The following is a 21,566-nucleotide window of genomic DNA, read 5'->3' on the forward strand; positions in this document are numbered from 1 at the left end:
AAACTGTTGCTGGATGAAATTCAATTCAATTCAATTTCATTTGTATAGCGCCAAATCATAATATACATTATCTCAAGGCACTTTACAGGATAAGGTCTTCACTTTGTTATAGAGAGAAATCCAACACTTCCCACAAAGAGCAGCACTTAGCAACAGGGGGGAGGAAAAAGTCCCTTTTAAGAGTAAGGAAACTCTGTCGGTTGGGTTTAGAGGAGAGAGACCAGGAACAGCTGTATTAGGAACAGCCATTATAGGTAATGGTGTTATCAATAATAATAATAGATAACAGTGATAATAATAATATTAATAATGAGTAGTGGTTGATCTGGATCATGCTGTTCCAGAAATGGAGACACTTGCAGAATGAGGAGAAGCAGAAACTATGGGAGAGAAAAAATAACAAAGTTAATGATATAAAGTAGTTGAGAGCGAGAGAGAGAGAGAGAGCTCAATGCATGACTTGTTCCTTAATCATAATAAACATGGCTATTATAGTTTTTGAGTCAGTCCGACATGCACAATCCTACTGCTGTAACTACTCAACAGAGCATCAAGTGTGCATCCATCCACTGCTGAAAATAGTCCCCACAGTTTACTGCAGTGTGCTAAAAGCTAATGTGCCCAAAAAAAAATTAATATTTTTGGTATAATTTTTCAGATGTACAACTTCAGTAGGAACCGATGGGCTTGCATTGTTGGTTTTGGTGTTTTCATGAGATTTTCTTGTCGAGAAAACTGAAAGAAGGTAGAATGTCACACACACTCCATAAATGCATAAATACAGTTTAGCATTTATGAAAAACAACATTCATGATTCGTTTAGTTAGCCAAAGCACGTAGCATCCACCACTACATTGCATGCTGTGAATGTGCAAGTCTGTGCAGACAAGTACTAGTTAAAGATTGCTCAAGCAGAGCTGAGTGGTGATATATAAGATACAAATCAGTGGGTGAAATTAAGTGTAATTTCAGAGCGAGGCAGTTGATTGCAAATCAGCCACTTAGCAGAGCCGACAGTTCAGCAGGTTGACACTTGTGTATAGAGTAGGAGGAGTTAGAGAGGAGCTAGACGCTGAGGGGGGACATTAGGATGCCGTCATTACGTGTCATCTGTTTGCTTATAATATTTGACCAAGACTGGTTGGTGAAACCTTTGAATGTTATTTTAAAATCTGCTGCTCTGAAATGTGTGTTGAAAGTCAGAAAACACGGAGTGATTAATATTTAATGAAAAATCTGATGGAAATTCTCATAATTCAAACACAGATAAGAGGAAAAGCTATTAAGTCAGAGACTTGTGCAGGCGCCAAATATGTTATCACTGTTGCTGCACCACTCATAGATGGGGATTCAAAGATAGTACAGACAACAGCTGGTAAAATAAAACACAGTATCACCCCCACAAAGACAGACTGTTAATTTTATCTTGTATTGAGCGGCCAAAAGTTGAATTACCTCTCCAATGGCTTTTTATTTTAAAGCAGATATGAGCAAGAGAAGGAGGCTCCAGAGCAGCACCAGGCTCTGAGCAATAAGGCCCTGAGCACTCAGGTTTGCTGCCAAACTCTCTCACACTTCTGCATGTTCTCATTTACCAACACTTGCACAGAGATGAATCCTAGTTCCTTTAAATGAAGCAAATTTAGATACCTGGAGGTAAAAAACAATTATCATTGGCTTAAATTTGGCTTTGGAGTTTCCATCAGCTCAGCTTTTTTAGTCTCTTTTAGCTCATTATTTTGATTGCAGCAAAAAGCTCTGATAAACACACCACCTGCCTGGCACTAAACAAAAGCCAGAAAACTAGAAAACTAGAAAATAAACACTGAGCTGGTAAAGAATCAGATATTACTCTCAGGAATTAATGGAGTGCAAAAAGAGGTAAAATAACAGTGGATATTCAGCTTCAGTGCATCGGGAGGCCAGAAACATAACTTCAAATTAAAGATAACGTGTGTCTGGTTGCAATAGACTGTAGACAAATTTACAAGAGGAAAATATTTCAATGTTATGTTTTCAGCTTGTTCTGCTGCCCTCAAGTGGCCGAAAAAATCAATTAATGCCGCTTTAAATGCACCTAACGCAGGCAGACAGGTGCAGGAACAGGTTCAGGTAACGGGGACAACAACAGAACAAGTAACAGGTTGGTTTGTGAGAACAGGGAAACACAACATAAACAGTGTGAAGGACGACACACAGTCTGGCAGGCAGCAGGTGTAACTGGCTGGTGTAAACACCGGCTGGGAGGATGGGGAAACTGAGAACGTTTGTGTGAGTGGGCAGAGGAGGTCAGTAGTTAGGGGGTGGAGGGAAAGTCCGGGGGTATCTGCCGGCTGGAGATACAAGCCAAACCACAAATGTGACCTGCAGTAACTCTGTGTCATTTACATGTTGCCATGAAGACATTTCACAAAAACAGAAATGCAACAGGTCGATGGTAGAGTGAGACTATTCATGACCATCTGCAGCTCCTCCCTGGCCCAAAGTGGGAAGACATTTTAGCATGTCACTGCAGAAAGAGCACAGGCGTAAATAATAACAGTTATAACAACTGAGAGTTTAAATGTCTGGGAAAAAGGTTTGCACACTAAGCTTTGGAGTGGCAACCTGTTGCTCTCAGTAAAAAGGTCAGTGGTCGTCATCAGCACTGCCTTTAGCAACAATTCAAACATCCGTACTAATAGAACGATTCTCAATCAGTCAGTGGAGAAAACCTGCATGAATGGAAAATGCTCTCTGTCCCCTCGTCTCACAGAAGACAGTTTTACATGTTGTTGAAGGAAAAGCACAGCTAACAACTAATAATGTTAATAACAGGCGGATCCATCTAGGCCTCATCAGTGCTGACTCACTCACATTGTTTAGCAGGACGCGGTAATGGAGCGCTTTCACAAAGAGTACTGTTTATTACAAGTGATGAATTGCGTGGCCTGTTGCTCACTGGCTCATAAACAAACATTTTAACAGCAGTGGAGGAAAGAATCAAAATCAAAAAGAAGAGTTCCAACATATGATATTGATTAAATGAAAATAAATGCGACTGAGGAATATGTGCTGTTCCAAGCTTTCGGCTCCGCTTTAAACCCGCCACCAGCGGCAGCAGGCAGAGGCTCTTTCTGGGAAAACCACAGCTAATAAATAGCAGGTGTGCCGGCTGATTGCTCTGTTGCATCAGTCCAGCTGATGATGTCACAAGCCGCTCTCGTCCACACTCTAATGTTTCAATCATTCATTTCAATTTTCCTGGAAACACAGGGAGCGGGCTTACTCGCAATTGTGTGGGATGATAGTATGCCCCCGTGAATACTAAAGCTGAATTTGTTTGCTGAGACGGATCTACTGTGTGCTGTCACCAGCAGAGGGCAGGGTTGGCAGACATATTGATAAGAGGCAGGCCTGCTGTGTTTTGAATTTCTGAGCTTTCCTCTCTTAAATGAATTTCTAATAAATGGCTGTAGACGTCACCGACATGGACTTTACTGGCAGTGGATGTTTGGAGGGCAGAGACGCTCAATTTATTTAAATCTAAAACTGCAAACTCTTTAAATACTGTTTCAGTGTTTTGTCATGACTTCTAAAATCCACTGTTTTATTTTCAATATGAATCATCAGCATAGCTCAAGGCCTGTTGTTCCTCAGCCTACAGGTTGATGTGTTCAGCCTCTAACAGCTCAGGGAGGACACAGTTTGTCTCTGTCCCTGAATGTCATTTATAATGGATCAAATCAGTCTGAGCAGCGATTTCTATTCTTTACCTCAGACACTGTCCTTCAGTCTGACACAATGTTGATCTGTTTACTGTGTGGCACCTGAACAGAATAAAAATCTGTGTTTGAACTCATGTGAGGACATGTAAAGAAACATTAAAAGTGTCTGAAGTTTTGAAGTCTTCATTTATTTGGACATGTCACTCCCTAAATCCTGGGCGGTTACTAGAACCATAAAATCCTTGGGTACAGTTGGTTCTGTGGAAAACATTTCATGTTGTTCCCTTTGTCCTATTTGGAGAGGGGCTGGTGTTCTGTGCCATGATTTGAATTTATTAAATTATTATTATTATTATTATAGTAGCATTCTGTATATGAAAAGTGCTATATAAATAAAGTATATTATTATACTATTATTATATTATACTACTTCTTGAAACTATTTTTAAAAACAATTTTACTGGTTACAGGAGCTATGTGTAAGTTTTGCTATTGCTACATAGCCAGTGTTAACTTACTGTTTAGTAAGTAAACAGCTGTTTACTTACGTGACTTCTGTGACTCTGTATCGGAAAATGATGAGGCAGTCCAGCCAGACTGGAGCTAGCTAACTTCAGTAAAAGAAAAGTGATCGAAACACAAGCAAAAGAAGAAGGTTGCTTTCCGCTGCTGTAGACAGCTCTTGGCGAGCAAACAAATAAATATTGATAATGAATTTGCAACATTTCTTCTAGACTGGTCAGTAAACAGCTGTTAATGCTAACGTTGGCTACGTAAACATAAGGAAAAACTTACAAATAGCTCTTTTAAATGTGTACCGTCTGACGGCAAACCATTTCATATTTTCATTCCTCCATACGTAACAGTACATTCCCTCACATTAGTTTTGCAGATGAAGTAAAAAACAACATGTCTAGTATTAAGTCTGTGGCCATTACTACTAAATCATATTCCTGTCTTTAGAGCAGCCCCACCTCCAAAGAGTTTTGCAGAGCTTAAACTTCAGTGTGAGCCTGGTGATGTCTGAGGGGAGGTTCGCTCATTTTGTGTTTGCGTCTGTGTGTGTGAACCATGTGCAGCTAAAATTAAGGGCAGAATTTCAGGCGTCAGTATGGTCCATTATGAACAAGCATATTTGAAAAGGTCACTCTTACCCTTGACTCCCTCATTTACACTGAATTCCTGGGTGACGGCAGAGGCAGAGCCTCCTTGGAGCACTTGTTAAGAGACCATTAATCACATTTCTCTAGACATGGCATGCAATTTTGGAGAGATTGTTTATCCCTGTTCTTCATGTGCACTCCTGCTCCAAATAACAACGGCATAAACAAAGACTGCTTTTGGACTCAGTTGTGTACAAAGCCTCTTGTTACTGTCCAATAGATCACTAACTGTTATTTAGCAGAGAGAAGTGAGCAGCCAAGGAGGAAGTTGGAGTCAATGCAGTCTGACGCATTTACTTGTCTCCCTGCAGATATTGAATGATCAAGGACACAGCTGGTTAAGAAGGCAGCAACAGCTCAGTCACCAACAGACACATCCAGAGGAAGCGGAGCGACAGTTCACAGAAATATGGACTGAATAAAGACTAATATTGAAAACTCACAATAAAAATTAATGGGCCTGGAGAGAGCCAGGAGGTCTGCTTGGGTGGAGAATTATTCACTTCATTTGGCCAAAATCATTACATGAAGAAACTTTTCCAACAAACATTTTCTTCTCTTTGTCCCACATGCAGAGTGTCGCTTGTCAAAATATTCTCTAGATGCGCCTCAATGAACTCTACAAATCATAATTCAAAGCACAATCGAATCTTATTTTTGTGGCTGTTGCTATTATTTCTATTAGTTATGATGAGTAATTTCTGAAATCCAAAAACAACACACAGCAGCAACATTGCGTGTCACTGACAGTCAGACAGGCCGTAAAAAAGCCACGTGATCTAAATCACTTTATTTGGAGGTAAAACTGAGAGGGGGCTCACTTGAAAACAGTTTGGGTATTATTTTCACCATTTGTCATTTTGGTAGGTAAATTAGCTGAAACCTGACTGACTGTCTGACTTCAAGCAATGGTGCTGGTGATTCTCAGCCATTAACTCAATGAGAACAGTCTTAGATTATTATTACTGATACAATTTATGGCCTTAACTACAAAAATAAGAGTCAGAGTATTACAGGTAATGATAAAAACTTATAGGCTTGGTTCCAGAACTAACAAGAACTAGTTAAAAACCACATTGATGTTTGTAATAAGTCAAGTTGCAGAAACTGCAGTCTAGGAACATAACCTCAATTAACAGTAAGTCAAGCAGAAGAAGCAGTGTAGGAAAAAACTATGTAATATTTCTGTTTATATAACATAACACCATCTTTCACCAGCTCCACAGAATGAGTGGATGCAGTGGGTGAGTCAAGTGGCTGCAGCGAGTTCTCACATGGATGTAATAACAGCAGGACACAGAGGTCTGCGCAGTTTTCAGGCAGCAGCAGAAAAGTTGGAAAAATTATGTTAGAAGAAAGTGTTAGTGGATGTGGAGGAAACTACGGTGGCCCTGAGAGCTCAATGCACTGCAATTTGGAAAAAAAAACGCATGCAAATAGACAAAACAAACACAACCAAATACACAAACACACTTTATTTATTATAACACATCCATGCAAGTGTGTCTCAGTGTGTCCCCTAGAAACACTTCTGTTGTGTTGTGAGTATTTGCAGCTCATGTGTTGTCAAATTGATGATGTTTTCTGAATTTGCTTGTGTTTTGTCTGTGTTTTCTAAGTTGCAGTGCATTGAGCTTTCAGGGCCACCATAGTAAACCAAGTTATGATGACATATAAGCCGCACAGCCGCTGCTAAATTTTTATGGTAGCTGTAGTTTTTTTTATGCTAACAAATGAATAGTTTGTGCTATCGTCATTTAGATAATAAACTCCAAGAACATGTTTTTTGGGGCTTTTTTTTCAGAAAGTGGAGCAACAGCTTTACAGGAAGTGGTGCCTGGCTCTCAGTAAAGTCAAAAATATCGTATGCTGTTTTTATGAAAAAAAACCCCCAAAAACCCCAACAAAACTCCACAAGTTCATTGTTTCAGTGGTACTCCACCAGCAAAACACTGGAATAAGGAAGCATGACTGAACCATCAGGTTATAATTGTTTGATTAAATAAAAATGCAGAGTGAGCACAGATCATAGTCTGATCCTCCAGACCTCCTCTTTTAGGTGCACAGGGATTCACTTTGCCACATTGAAAAAGGCCTTATTGTTCTGCAGGACAAGTGCAGTGACCTGAGGCTGGAAACATGCTAATGTTGTTGGGCACAAGTGGATTTTTTCCCATTCAGTAATTTCATGGCACAACATGTCATTGCTTGTACTAAAATGAACACTTGTGGGAAGAGTAAATACAAACTGGGTGATGCGGTGTCATTTTCTATCCCTCTCACAGCAGCTTGAAGTGTAGTTGAAGGTGTTCTATGCATTTTTATGCATTTTTAGCAGGTTGACATGGCAGACACACACGCGTGCACACACACACACACACACACACACACACACACACATCCACCTCTGCACGTGCACATCAAAAATACAATAAAGACTAGCAGGTAGAGTTTGCATTGGATTAGATCTAGCAGTGATTTTTGCCGATCCCTAGCAACACTGGACATCTTCCTCTTTCTAACAGACTTTACACATGTTCAAATCAGAAAGTATCACACAGTGAATGTATTACTGCATCTAGCGTTGGTGCGAGACAGTGTGTGTTTTGCTAATCCACTGAAGCTGCAATTCCTACAGTTTTCTCTGGATATTCATACATCAGAACTCCGGTAAACAGTAACACTGCCATGTAAACCTGATTATTGTAAATAATGAAGTTTATGAAATATGGATATATGAATATAAATGCATAACTGGTTGTAACTTATTCAACCACTTCAGTAATTCTTAACCTTTATTTCAGGAAAAGTCTCATCAACATTAAAAACCAAAGACAGGCAGCAGCACAATTAACAGGGTTGCAGACAAATACTAAACAATTTACAACAATAAGAAATAATAAATTACAGAAATACTAAATATTTAAAATATTCATCAAATAGTCATCACAAGTCAAGAACATCTGGGATCAATATGAATCAGACAAAACATCTACAGCCAGATGTGGCTGCCTCCAAGTCATTTAAAATGGCTTTAAATGCATCCAGTGACACCAGCTCCCTGAGATTCAGGTAGTTTTGCAACTACATCCAAGCAGAGGGAGCAGAATACTTAAACACCCTTTTTTAATTCTGTACGGCCTTAAGGGACAGACAGTAGGTATAAGTCCTGAGAGCGAAGACAATAACTTGCCATATCATTTTGAAGAATGTGGATGGAAACAGACCAAGACTAGCCTTATAAATAAGAATACGCCAGTGGTCAAGTCTATAGGTGGACAAGGCAGAACATCCAACCTGAGCAATACAGTGAGCAATGATGAGTGAGGGCTTTAAATTTGTAAGAAACCTCACTGCTCCACAGTAGACAGTATCTAACGTATGTAAGCATAACGAAGATGTATGCGTGTATAAAACATGGCCACAGGACAGCACAGGCATCAAGATGGCAGCTACAAGACTCCTTTGGGCCTCACAGGAAAGGCAAGACTGGAATCTAAAGTAAGAACCCAGTTTCAACTTTTTGCTGAATGTGAGGTGTAAAGGAGAGAGAGTCATCGATTACAATTCCTAGACATTTGAATGATGCAGATTTAAGCTTAAAGGAAAGGTGGTGATAGATTGAAGGTTCAGTATCTTAGATTTTTCATTTGAAAACATTGTTTTATTTTGTCAACTTTTTCATTGGGACAGTCTGTTCGGACAGTTCTATACCTATAAATATTTGCTTAAATATTGCATGAGCCACAGCATCAAAAGCCTTAGTCAGTGAAAGGGCTGCACAATGTTGCTTGTTGTCTGAAGACTGAATAAAATTATCTACGACTTTTAAGGCCACTGAAATAGAGTTCTGATTTTTTTTCTAAACCCTGATTAAAAGTCAGATAAGATATTGTTAAGAGATAAGAACTCTCTCAGTTTTTCACTCACAAGGGATTACAGAAGCTTAACCAGGACAGACAATTTGGAGATGGGCCTATAACTATTTAATACTGTAGGGTCACCCCCTTTAAGCAAGGAAAGAACAAAGGCAGATTTCCATATATAAGAGGAATTTCATTAGTGTCCAGAGAGAGGGATTAAAAAGATGTGTCTGAGGTGGTGCAATAAAATCAGCTGCTGGCTCCAACTGATAAGCACGTGCTGATGTTCTAGTGTTTAAAGGTTTGAGGCCTGTTTGCACCTCTGAGAGTGTAACCAGATTGAAACTAAAGGACTGACTCATCGTATCATGACCGTCAGAACAAAGAGTTGGGGAATTCTCATGAGTAATGCTGAGAGAGTCAAACAAGGAACAAGCATTTCAGAGGAACCTCTATTACATTTTTATTTCCAGGTTAAGATTTTATAGTTAAAATTTCAAAGGATTGTTTAGATTGTTTGAAGTTTCTGCAAGGAAATGGTCAGCTTTGGCTTTTCTATGCACATGTGGCCCAGTCCCCTGAAACTCAGCCAGTCTGAATTGAGATCTGTTCTCCTGGATTTTGCCATATGAGGTACATTGGATAAATCAGGAGTGAACCGTGAATCGCTTCGGCCTTCAGCCCTGTTGTCTCTCAGGTGTGCGTGCTTTGACGACAGTTTCAGTAAAACCATCATCTTAATAATGATGCATTTTGGGGTTTTTTGTATTTCTAACTGTAGGAATAACACAGAGGTCACTGGTGTCATATGCGATTACAGAAGCAGCTGTGTATTTATGAGGAACATTTGTTAGGATTAGAACAATAAGGCGTGATTTTTCAGGACATTTCAGATAGTCCCACTAGACCTAATCTAAAATGTCCTGAAAAATCACATCTTATTGATCTAATCCTATCAAATGTTCCTCATAAATACACAGCTGCCTCTGTATTCGCAAATGACATTAGTGAGCACTATGTGTTGCTGCCACAGTTGGAAATGAAGTAAATAAAATGAACCGACAAGCACAATGAAACATATTTTCTAGACATGGGTATCTGCTTCTGTACATAACTTTCAACACCTTCCTGTCATTTGGATGCTATAGTCGCAGCGAGGTGATGACATGCCATCAGTATCCAAAATGAAACTGTTTGGTGTGCATCATTACCCACAGAAAACATGGTCATCAGGCGGTTTGTATCTCCACAAACTATTCCATAAAGTCAGCTTCAGAAGGGAAATCACCTGCCTTGTGTGCCACATTTAGTGAGCAGTGTATTCATCTTTCTATTGAAGCCTTTGGACCCCAAGATCACTAATTTAAATTTTGGAGAATCTGGTCTGGGCCCTCCATGACAAAACTGCTGGTGACTCACTGTGGAGAAGTGCACTTACAATAGCTGCTGGTCCCATGTCTTGTCATTAAATGACTAAGGTCTGTTGTAGAAGCAGGCATAAATCACATGCATGGATCAAAGCAGGAACCACTAGTAAAACAAATAAGGGAACACACATTTGTCAAGGGAGGTAGTGTGATGCAGACAGGAGGAAACTATGATAGGCTTTCTGGAACAGGTATAAACACTTTCACCTTTAGACGGGGCTGGACAACATACAAATTAGTTCATTTGAAGGCGAATGAGTCCGTAAGCTTAATATCAAATCTGCATTTTATGAAAAGTCATTTGTAGGCGCAAACTTTTCTTTCCTGATATAAGAAGAGGAGGAAACCATATGACTGAAGAGGAGAATTTTTTTATTGAAATGCACAGTATAGCGTTAGATAAAAACACAGAGTACATAAAGTACCACATTTGCCAGGGAGGAATCTAAATCTGGTGTTAGGTGTTTTTGTCTTCATTTTGCGACTGATGCTGATGCTGCTTGTTTGGGATTTTTTAGTTTTTGTGTTTAAATAGAAAGGGCTACCTGCTACTCTACTTGTGTTTACTGTTGTCTCCCTGCTTATTTGAGTTAATTGCCTCAGTGTGGCTTGGGATTAAGAGAGGGCTACTTTAAATACCCCAGAGTCCCGCACTGCTATCGCTCCCTGCATTATTACCGAGCAATTGTGGTTTTACTATATCTGTCCAAAGCCCCCGTTGTGTATGTGCGAACATACACATGCACCACACAAGCCTTTAATCTTCAAACTCACCAAAAAACCATCCCCATGATGAAATTTGAAGAAAGTGGAAAAAGGCTCTGTCTCCTGTTTGACAGTCAAGATAAACCACCATAGAATATCTAGCTACTTCATTTTTTCCCCAAAATAACAATTTCCAGTCTTTATGACCTTGCTGGATGTGGATGATTCGTCAAATCAAATTAAACTGATCCACTGAACCTGATGTTTATCAGAATGGCTTCTTCACTTCTGATGACAGGCAGGAAATCCTCAGCATGTGTACTGGGGGGACACCATAGGACATAATCGAGGGCACCTGTTCAGAAAGGGACCAGAGGAGAGGTGTTTTCTGGAGGTAAAATCCCTTCCAAGGCCGTGATGTCAAGCATCCTTTGCTGCTTCAAAACACATTAAGGATGTCTTTTGTGCTTCTGGTTTGCTTAGAATAAACAGAAGAAGACACAGACAGGTGGCACAGGTAGTGAACAGAAAACAGCTGAAAAGGGCATCAACACCTGCTGAAGCTCAAACTTCATCAAAGCCCTTCATCTGGTGTCAAATTATCTCATGAAGCTAATATAACCACCTGCTGGGGGCACAGCCTCTGAATTTCAATTTTCACAAAGCTCTAACTTGTTGCTAACAGCTGACACAAGAGGGAGCTGCGTCATCTGTTCACTGCAGTCGTGTTTGTTCAGTTTGTGAATGAGTGAATGGGATTCTCAGTAAATCTGCAGGCGCAGCCTCTCCTGAGGTATGAAGTGCCGAGCACTTGCTAGTATGTTTAGTGGGGGAAAAAAACAACTTTGACATATTGTGAATATCAATAAATTACAGTCATTGTTTTGGATTTAAAGCTGTATTTGCATCTTTTGCAGGAGGGGACAACTGTTTGTATTTCTTTTTACTCTGGGGTTATCTTTATCCAGAAATCCTCCAATGTCTTGTCATGAAACAAATTGTTTTCTCCTCTCTATGTATAAAGTCCTATGGGATAGTTCCACTGATGTACAATAAGAGTACAGGTGTAATTTTACCCAAAGGTCTCGCCTAGAGCAGCCGGGTGGTGAAATATGGAAATATTACGCTTGTTAAACAAGTGTGAAACTGTGCAGCATCGCAGGTTTCCACCACAAGCCATTAAATTGCAACAGACGGCAAGCAATTAAGGAACGTGTGATAACATCAGGAAGTGTAAATAGGTCCGTCCATTAAAACAGACAAGTGTGTGTGAGCGAAAGAATTAAAAAAGTATGTGTGTTAATGTCCAAAGGGAGAGAGTGTGATGGCAGGGAAGTGGCAGGAGGCAGGTGCGGCATTAGCCATTTTGTGGCCTTAAGGGAAATTTTGCCAGGAGCAGCCCCCTCTGCACCTTTTCTCTTTGTGATTTTTGCATATTTGTGCTCAGGTCAAAGAGTCTAAAACATTCATTTTCAGGACAAAAACATCCCAAACATGAATCACAAACACAAAGCATCAGTTCATGGCTCATTGTCCAGGTCATCATACCAGAGGTGTGCACACTCACGCACACACACACACACACACACACACACACACACACACACACACACATACACATCCATTTGCATGAGCATGAGTCTGGCACCGCACTGGATCTTCCCTCCCACTGACAGATGGATGGGGTTAATATCATAATTAAGCACCTCAGCCGACGGTTCCTGTTTACCACTCGGTTGCTAGGCAGTGACATCAGCTGATCCCTCCTCCCCGTCCTCTCTAATCCCTTCCCTCTCCCTCACACACACACACACACCACTCTCTCTGCTCTCTCTCTCAGATAGGCAGCACAGACGTGGGCAGAGTGTGGGGTATAGGAAGAGGAGAGAGCAGGAGGGTAGGTAGTAGTGTGTGTGAGGCTGTCAGACAGCATGGTCTGGGTCTGAGGACGGCACTGGAAGACGCAGCAGCAGCAGCAGCAGCAGCCTCCTCATCTCCATGTAGACCAGTGTGGTGACATCCACAGATCACCTGGACCCGGCACCCACCCAGGACAACACCCACCTCTTCCAGAGAAGCAAGAGGAGGAGGAGGAGGAGTACAAGGGGGGTGGGTCTGTTTATCTTCTTTTTTTTTTTTTCTTTTCTCAGTTTTTTGGTTTTGGGAGTAGGCTCCGGGCTGGACCGCATGCATGACACAACGCAAAGGCGAGAAACCCACCATCAGCATCCAGGAGCACATGGCCATTGATGTGTGCCCTGGCCCCATCCAGCCCATCAAGCAGATCTCCGACTACTTCCCCCGTTACCCACGGGGCCTCCCCCCTGCTGCGCCCCAGCAAGCGGGCCACGCCGGGTCCCTGCGCTCTGCCCTCTCCTCCTCCCCGGCCGCCGCCACTACCGAAAGTGACCGCTCCAATGAGGACAATCCAGACCGGGCTTGTGCCGGAGCCTCCGCCTCCTCACAGGCCGCCAGGAGGGATGAGGAGCCTGATGTGGAGGGGTACGACTCAGATGACTCAAGTGAGTGAAGACTTGCCCTTTTTCTTACCTCCATCCTACTGTTTACTGTGGTGTTTTCCAACTACATGTCTACATGTGTGTGTCTATCCCTTTTAGTTCTTCCTCTCTCTCTCCCTTTCTCTTATTACTGCATCTCCATTTTTGCCACCGGTTGCCAGGCATCCCTCCACCCGTGTGGCTTTGTGGCTTTATCTGTCACCTTTTCTTCTCTCGGCTCCCCCGTCCATCTCTTTCTATTTCCAATTGCCTGGTGTGTGTGTGTGTGTTTGTGCGTGTGTGTGTGTCTGTGTGAGTGTCTGTGTGAGTGTGTGTGTCTATGTGTGTGTGCATGCATGTTGTGTGTCCCCCCATGTGTGTGTCTCTGTGCTGCAGCTAACTCTTTACCTCTCAGTCGACAGACAGCCAACTGTTGCTGCTGCAAAGGATACAGCTCCCCCCTCCCTCCTCCTTCTCTCCTCTCCTCCAACTGAAAGGATGATATGTGTGGTTTTGCTGAAGCAAACGATTGCAATGTGTCTGCCACTGAGCGTATGTGTGCATTTTTCATGCCCTCAGTGTCTGCAGGGGGCTCAGTCTGTACTGTCGATCGCTCTGACCGAGTTGAATCGTTCACCGCTTGTTGATGAAGCCTCACATTAGTCGCAGTTTTGTGCTCAGCGGAGTCTGTCTGCATCTGTAAGCTCGTCCACCTACTGTACTGGCTAGTGGCAAGAGAGGCAAGTTCCAACTGTGTGAGCATATTGTTTGTCCAGTCAGTCTGTTTTTGTGTTTCCAGAGGCATAAAGATGTGTGTGTCCATATCTGTCTCCATCACAGAGGGGAGGCTCCTTTGAGAGAGCCTTTGCTGAATGTCATTCCTTAAATCTAACACATTTGAGTGGCTGAATAATAATGGGAATTAATGGCATGCAGAACAGCGATTAGAGCAATAACATATCACAGAGCTGGGTCAAGCTTTCTGTATCCTGTGAAACCATTTTCACTGCCAGATGATACGTCTGCACCAGTGCTGAGAGCTCAAATAAATGTGGCGGCAGAATGAAAAGCTGCTGCATCTTTGTTTTTCATAACAAAACTCTGACTGACAAATTGCTAAAATAGGTGAGGGAGTCTCTGTTTTTCTCTTGGCCCAGCTGCAGCTCACTCTCAGTAACATGTTGCTCTCAGAAAACAGCACAAACGCCTCACAGTGTGTTTGTATCTGACTCTAACAGCCGTGAGAGTTCTCCACACAAGAGACTTGTGATTGCAGGTTAATGTGTGACAGCAGTGCAGCTTCTCTAAGACTTAATCCATGCGGAGTGGCATGTGGAGGGGGGGGGGGCGGGCGGGTTTAGGCCATCTCTAATCCAGAACTGGACAGGCAGGAAGGGGGGGGATGGTAGAGAGCAGGGGAGGCAGGTTGGGCCTGGCAGATGTTGCTCTATGACCTCCGCCAGACAGCCAGGATTTCACTCCCCGGGGAAACAGAGATGGAGAGATGTGTTCTCCTAATTTGTGTGAGCAGTCCTTGATTTGTGATACACTTGACTTTTGCTCTGGGATGTGACTTTCTGAGGGTGTTTGCTCTTTTGTTTACAGCAACTGAGAACTGTTGCCAACTGCAAAGAGATGCTTCCTCTCCCTGTCTCTTTCTTTTTTAAAGCTTTTCAAATAGTCAGCCTGGCATTTGCTCTGTAGTAAAACGTATCTATTGCCCCAGATAAAATGCATATTTTGTACAGTTTACTTTACTGTTAACTATGTCCATGTATCTGTGAGCAAGATGAGAAATCCATCTTGGTTTTACTGTGCAGATCCAAGAGGATTCTATCCCATAATATGACATAAAGGCATCACCTTACACCTTTTACATGACCATAAGCATTGAAACCACAGAAACTGCTTTCTACTCGTTGCTTTAATGTGTAGCCAAACACACGAGAGATAAATTCAGTATAGACCAGGGCAGCTGTCGATCAGGAGGCAGTCCATTAGTCACAGGTTTGGCGGTTTGATCCTCCTCCTGTCCAAATGTCGACTTCTCCTGCCTACAGGCTGCTCCTGATGACCAGGGCAGCACCTTGCATGCAGATGGGTGACTGACTGTGTGCATGAATGGCTGAATGAGAGAGTGCTTTGTCCATTTAGATAGAAAAGTGCCACGTAAGTGGAGTCCATTTACAGTTGCCTGCCACTTTCAAAGCAGCAAGGTGCAGAAAGGTGCAAAAGTAAGGCGGGGTGTGTACTTCTCTTTGAAGATCTTTTCTTCCACTTTTCATGTGCAACACTATGAATGGCTTTGAGGAGCCTCTGCCCAGAACTCCTTACCCCATTTGTACAGTTCATCATACACAGACTAAAAGGGCTTTTAACCCCACCTTCAAGTGGAGCCATTCAAAATGGGTTTGAGCTCCTTTGCCTTTATACATAACTTGAAGACACATATGACCTAGATTGAAGCACACTGAGGTCTTAGTGACTATATATGCAACTAGGAAAGACAGATGTAGACCTTTAAAACATCTGGATAGAACATGTCTTTTGTTTTAATCCACCTCTAATGCCTCTTGGTTGCATTTACACTTGGCTTTTCTTAATTACAGTACCAGTCCAATATGCCCAACATGCATGAAACAGCTAAGTGTAGATGTGGTTGTATATGTGCAGCAGGTGCTGGGATGCTGTGGTTCACATACAGTTACTGTGACTTTATTGAATCAGTGTTGGTCCACGGCTACTGACTTATATCTTTCCAAGGTGTCAATTGAGGATCAGTCACAGTGCAGGTTTATGTAAGTGTCAAACCACTGCTTCTCTCCGTCCTCCCTGCTAGTTAGGCAATTAGACATCTGCCGGAGCATCATCTTAATGATTTTACAATCACTCGAAGAATCATCAGTGTTGGTTTTTGATTTCAGCTCCTCTTCCAAGAGAAAAAAAGTGTCATCAAAGTAGTTAGGGTAGAAATTAATTGTATATAAAAAAAAATACTGGATGGGTTCAGATCCAGTGTCTGAGTCAACTGCATGGTTATCACCACAACACTGGTGTAGGCAGGCGGCACCAAAAAAAAATAAATGAAAAAAATTAATAACAAGTGGCTGTTTGGTTCTGATGCAACGTCCCAAATAATCCCAAGCTGCTGCTGCTGCCATGGGAGTTTTACTGGAGAAACAGAAGTGTATAAACAAAATACTCCTGCAGCAGCACATGAGTCTGTTTTAAGGGAAGCTGCCAGTGAATACAACCTCCTGTAAAGCACTTTAACTCTACAGGTTATATACCTTGCAGTTCTGGTGGTTGTCTTGTATTTTCTTTATTGCTGTGGTAACAAAAACCATGACCTCATTCCGGGACACTCCCATCACAGGTGCAATGCAGTTTTATCAGTTCTATATGAAAAATCGTCAGGTTTTGGTGTCAGTCTCAGATTCGTTTTTCCAGAACTCATCATTTTGCACCAAAGTTTCACAGCCATCGGTTCCTGTTTACCACTCGGTTGCAGTCATCCAGCGAGAAATTCTTTGTAAAAACAGACTCAATGGACCGAAAGGCAGATTATCTCTTTGTGTTTGTGTTTTTGATTAGAGAGACAAACTCTAACTTGAGAACTCTGAGAAATCAGCTTATTATGTTATTCTTTGAAATTATTTTGACGCCAAGACTTCGTAAAGCAAACAACATTCCAATTTCAAAAAAACGTAACGACAAATAAGTTGCAGAATATGCAACAAGCATTAAAGACGGATGCTGTGCAGCACCGTGAAAAGATTTCTCTTTTCATATGCAACTGCTCCCATAAAATGCAGTGTTGAAAGACACTTGTTTTGAGGTTTATCTGATAATCTTGACCTCATACGTATGAGTCACACACTGAGGTAAAGTAATTTCTCCCGTAGCAGAGCAGCAGGCAGACTTTTGAAACCTGCGCAGCAGATTTAACTTTCACTCTGTTGCTGTGTGAAATGTAAGAGGAAGGAACTCTTTGCTTCCTGTTGTTTGTGATTTAAAAGAGCCAGCGCTGCCCCAAATTGGCTGCTCATGGTCCTGCGGGACTTGATCCAGTATCTGCGTGCGTCCTCTGGAGGGGGGGTGGAGCGGTGTGGCAGTGTACTCCCTCATGAACCAAATCACACAGGGACATCTCAATCCTTGCTAAGAAACCTGCTGGTTAATCTGCATAACAGCAGCATTACCTGATTCATTGTGACTAAAAGTTGAGTTTAATTGGAACGGAAAAGTGCATCACCCACCAAGTGTCCCTGCTCCCCTGCGAAAGGGGGTAATCAAACCCAATCTCTGCCACATCAATTAGTGGTTGTTTACGGTGGGTGCAGTGGGCCACATCCCTGCCGTGGGCCTGGAGAAACAGCCAGTGTGACCCACATGACAGAGCAGGCTGTTGTGTTTTTTGAGAGATAAGCCTCAGAGCCATATCTGTTGACAGGGCAGTGCAGGAAGGGTTGGTAGAGGGGGGATTGGTAATGTATGCACACACAAGTCTACTGCTGTCTCCTCAGCACAAGACTTCAGCTACACTTTTTGCTTGTAGTTGTCAACTGGTGAGATGCAGTCAGAGCAGGAGGGAGGTGAGTAAAACAAAGCAAAATGATGTGTCAGAAAAAAGTAAATAAAATCTATATTTAGTTGGGGGTCGCAAAATGTGACGTGAATTTTCTCAGATGTTTCCTGACATCTTTGAGATTTTGACTCAAGCAAGATAGAAAAAAGGATGCAGACACATCTGTGCACACCGTTGAAAATGGGCACGATGTTAGGTTTAATGGCAGTTAGCAGCAACATCTGACAGTCAACACTTTGACATATGAGTTCCAAAAGGAAAACCAGCAGAAATGAAACGGTATCAGTTGGTACGGCTGGAAAATCATGACAGTGTGTTTCTGTCAAAAACAGACACTGAGGAGCAGAGGCCACAAACTGAAACCAATCAACAGGGATATGTAGGGTATGACAGACATGTAGAGCCCTGCAACACAATATAACTCATGTCTGTTGCAATGTTCATAATAGTTTATTATTATATTATATTATATTATATTATATTATATTATATTATATTATATTATATTATATTATATTATATTATATTATATTATATTATATTATATTATATTATATTATATTATATTATATTATATTATATACATTTAGGTAAGTAAAGTGATGATGGATGCACAAATAATGCCCTCAGTAGTCACAGCAGCACCAGTTCTTGCACACAGCTTTTCAAGGTACTTGGCAGGTAGGCACAGTCCTCCTGTGGATTTAGTCTGTCTGAGTGTCTTTGTGTAATCCCAGACTGACTCCATGATGTTGAGATCAGGCCTCTGTGAGGACAGGACCATCTGTTGCAGGACTCCTTGTTCCTCTTGTCTCTGAAGATAGCTCTTTATGACTCTGGCTATATGTTTGAAAATTAACCCCATGCATACAGCAAAGTGCCTAAAACATTTACTTTACCAATATACCTTTCAAACCTAGAACAGGAGTTCTTTCCCCCATACAGGATTTTAATGTGACGTTTAGTGAAGCCTTTTAGTTAATTAAACAAATCATAAAATTGATTCTAAAACAAACAGGGAATCTTTGTAATGAGGCTAAAACTGGAGTCATTTTCTTCCTAGGCCCTCAGAATTTTCTCAGTGGCCCGGTGAGAACACCTACCCGCAAAAACCTGATAATGTCAGAAAATGAAATGACTGCACCGTTGTCAGGCTGCGGGAGAGGAATAATTTAATATTTCCCCATGCACCATCCCAATTTAAACCCAGAAAATGAGGATTTTTGATGTATCTTTTGTCTTTTCTGAATTAGATAACTGCAAGACTTGCCTGAGTAAATCAGAGATACCAAACTCATTCACGACAATCCTCCTATGCTGACACCTCAGCAGACTGTGGAGAGATAATAGGCATTTTCCAAACAGAATACTGATGCTGTTTCAGGTGAATAACAATTCTCCCAAAGCAGCTGCTATCAGCAAACAGTTTAGCAGTAATGTGTAAATTATTTTGGTATCTGACTGAGGGTATAATCGCCTAAAAACTCTGTGAATTCCTGTAAGGGAATAAGAGAAAGAAGGGTATTGTCAAGCCATCTGTAGCCTGTTCCAGACCAAAAGCCATTTCCAGACCTTTGCAAAACACAGGGCTTCATCAATCCACTTGAAAACATCCCCTGAGCCACATAATACTCAGTTCAATGTAAAGAGTGATTTCAGCACTGCCGTGCCCAGCACAGTAGAATCCTATTAAGAGTCTATCTGCAAGCTGTCATGCGGTAGTAATGACTCACTGTAGTGTCCCATGTTTTCCTGTGACTAACCCAGCGCTAACAAAGCGTACCAGATTGTCAGCCAGTTCACATTATGGGTTATTATTGCTAGTGCTGTCTCTCAACAGGAGCCATTGAGTGTTTTAAGTTAGCAGCAGCTCTGCTTCATCAGATGCAAACTCTGCCTCTACCCTCCCTTCATCCCACTAAGCACATTATGTAATGATAATGCCAGCTATTACACAGATCCATTTGGCGTCTGCGGATGTCATCAGTGGGAGAAATTTTGTTTGGCTTTAGTTTGTCACACTTTGCATGCACACATTGAGGGAGTGTGTTTAAATATCGCAAGTGATACATGAGCTCTTAAAAGCTTCAGTGTTTTGTTTTGTTTTTTTTTAAATGAAATATCCAACTGCTTTTAACCAGCTTCAATCTAAAAGTGCTTCACCACCCCGCCCCCCCCCTCCTCCTGAGAAGACTCCATTTGCCTAAATTAAATCCCGGTGTCTGATCACTTCTCTGCCCACACCAAGTGATGAATCAAAACCTAACTAACTTACCCACAGCTGCATAGAGTGGGCACTCTGTCTACAGAGAGTTCAGTTCACCACTATTAGATTTTTTGCCTCTTGTCTCTCTGAGTGTGCTGTGTGCGGTTTAATGAGGCCATGTTAAAGGATCTGGATATGAAAGTTCAAAGCTTTCAAATTGTTGCTTTTGACTGCCATTTGCAGTTAAGAGCACAGATGTCCAGTGCAAATGATCAGAGGCGCACAGTCAGGAGGGGCAAGCCAGGCAAATGCTTGGGTCCCCCAAGGTGAAAAGAGACCTCTGTCATTTTGAAAATTACCCCTTTAAACCTCCTATAAAAACACTCTATAAATAGCCAACTGTTTTTGAACAAGTGTTCACCATAGCTCTTTTTATAATGTGATAATTTATTCAACGTTTATTTGTATAGGGACATGTATATAGCATGAACAAATGGCTTGTGTCACAGCATTTGCAACTTAAGCTAATTTGCAATGCCTGTCCCTAGATGGGTCTTGAAAATATTTTAATGTTTTAGAGTTTCTCTCTTTTTAAATAATAATGATTTTAAAAAATAAAATAAAAAAATATTATTATTATTATTATTTGAAATACGAACCAATTCAGAGTTACTTAAGTTGCAATTAAAAAAAATATTTTGATTTGATGATGACGAGTGAGGTCAGAGGTCAGGTGGTGACCATGGTAATATAGCGGCAAAGCCGGTCGGCCGGATGGAAAGGACTCTTAATAAAACACCATGGAAAACAAACGGCAGAGCACTGGAGCAGAAAGGAGAGAAGCGAAAAAAAGTAAATGATATCCAGTAACTGAAATTCGGCCAAAAAATACCGCTTATCTCGACTTGTTTCAAATGTCGAGATAGATGCTAGCATGCTAGCAGATAGATGCTAGCATTAGCAAAGCGCCTGGAGAGGACAAGGCTAACATCCAAGAGGAGGGGGGCCCGCTGAACATGAACATGTTAGCATCCCCACGGTTTATCTACTACTTTTGACCTATTTTCCCACATGACAAGAATTAATAATGAACTGAGAACACGGACGAGGCAACAACGCTTGGATTCTTTATCAATATAAGCAACACAGTCGGATCTTGTCTGGACCCTAATGATGTAGTGAAGTTTTCAAGGGAAAAGGCCAGAAAGATAGACCTTTATATGAGGTAGGCTTTCACTCATGTTTTTATTTACCAAGTATGGACCATCAGAATTTAAGGTATACTGTATATTCTTCTCTCCAAGGTCGTGTGTTTATACAATGAGAAGTAGTTGACAGTTTGACTATTGTATCATTGCGTCTCCAAACCTGAATGTGTGATATGGTGGCAATCCTCCATGATGCAGGTT

General features: G+C 41.6%; 1 protein-coding gene and 1 long non-coding RNA gene across 3 annotated transcripts in view; both read left to right on the plus strand.

The window, feature by feature from the left end:
- Positions 1–4,498: 4,498 nt before the first annotated feature.
- LOC139637659 (uncharacterized) lies at positions 4,499–5,682 on the plus strand. The gene is made up of 2 exons (XR_011694660.1): positions 4,499–4,740; positions 5,182–5,682. It is a non-coding gene; the product is annotated as an uncharacterized lncRNA (long non-coding RNA).
- A 7,013-nt stretch (positions 5,683–12,695) lies between these two features.
- doc2b (double C2-like domains, beta) overlaps positions 12,696–21,566 on the plus strand; it is a 112,830-nt gene continuing 103,959 nt past the window's right edge. For both annotated transcript variants that reach the window (XM_071506038.1, XM_071506039.1), the window contains exon 1: positions 12,696–13,387. In XM_071506038.1, coding sequence (XP_071362139.1) covers positions 13,057–13,387 — 331 coding nt within the window. In that variant the 5' untranslated portion in view covers positions 12,696–13,056. The remainder of the gene's footprint in view (positions 13,388–21,566) is intronic.

This window comes from Trachinotus anak, unplaced genomic scaffold (genome assembly GCF_046630095.1).
Source record: "Trachinotus anak isolate AG129_WGS33_773 ecotype Australia unplaced genomic scaffold, CSIRO_AGI_Tana_v1 ptg000020l, whole genome shotgun sequence".
Lineage (NCBI taxonomy): Eukaryota > Metazoa > Chordata > Actinopteri > Carangiformes > Carangidae > Trachinotus > Trachinotus anak.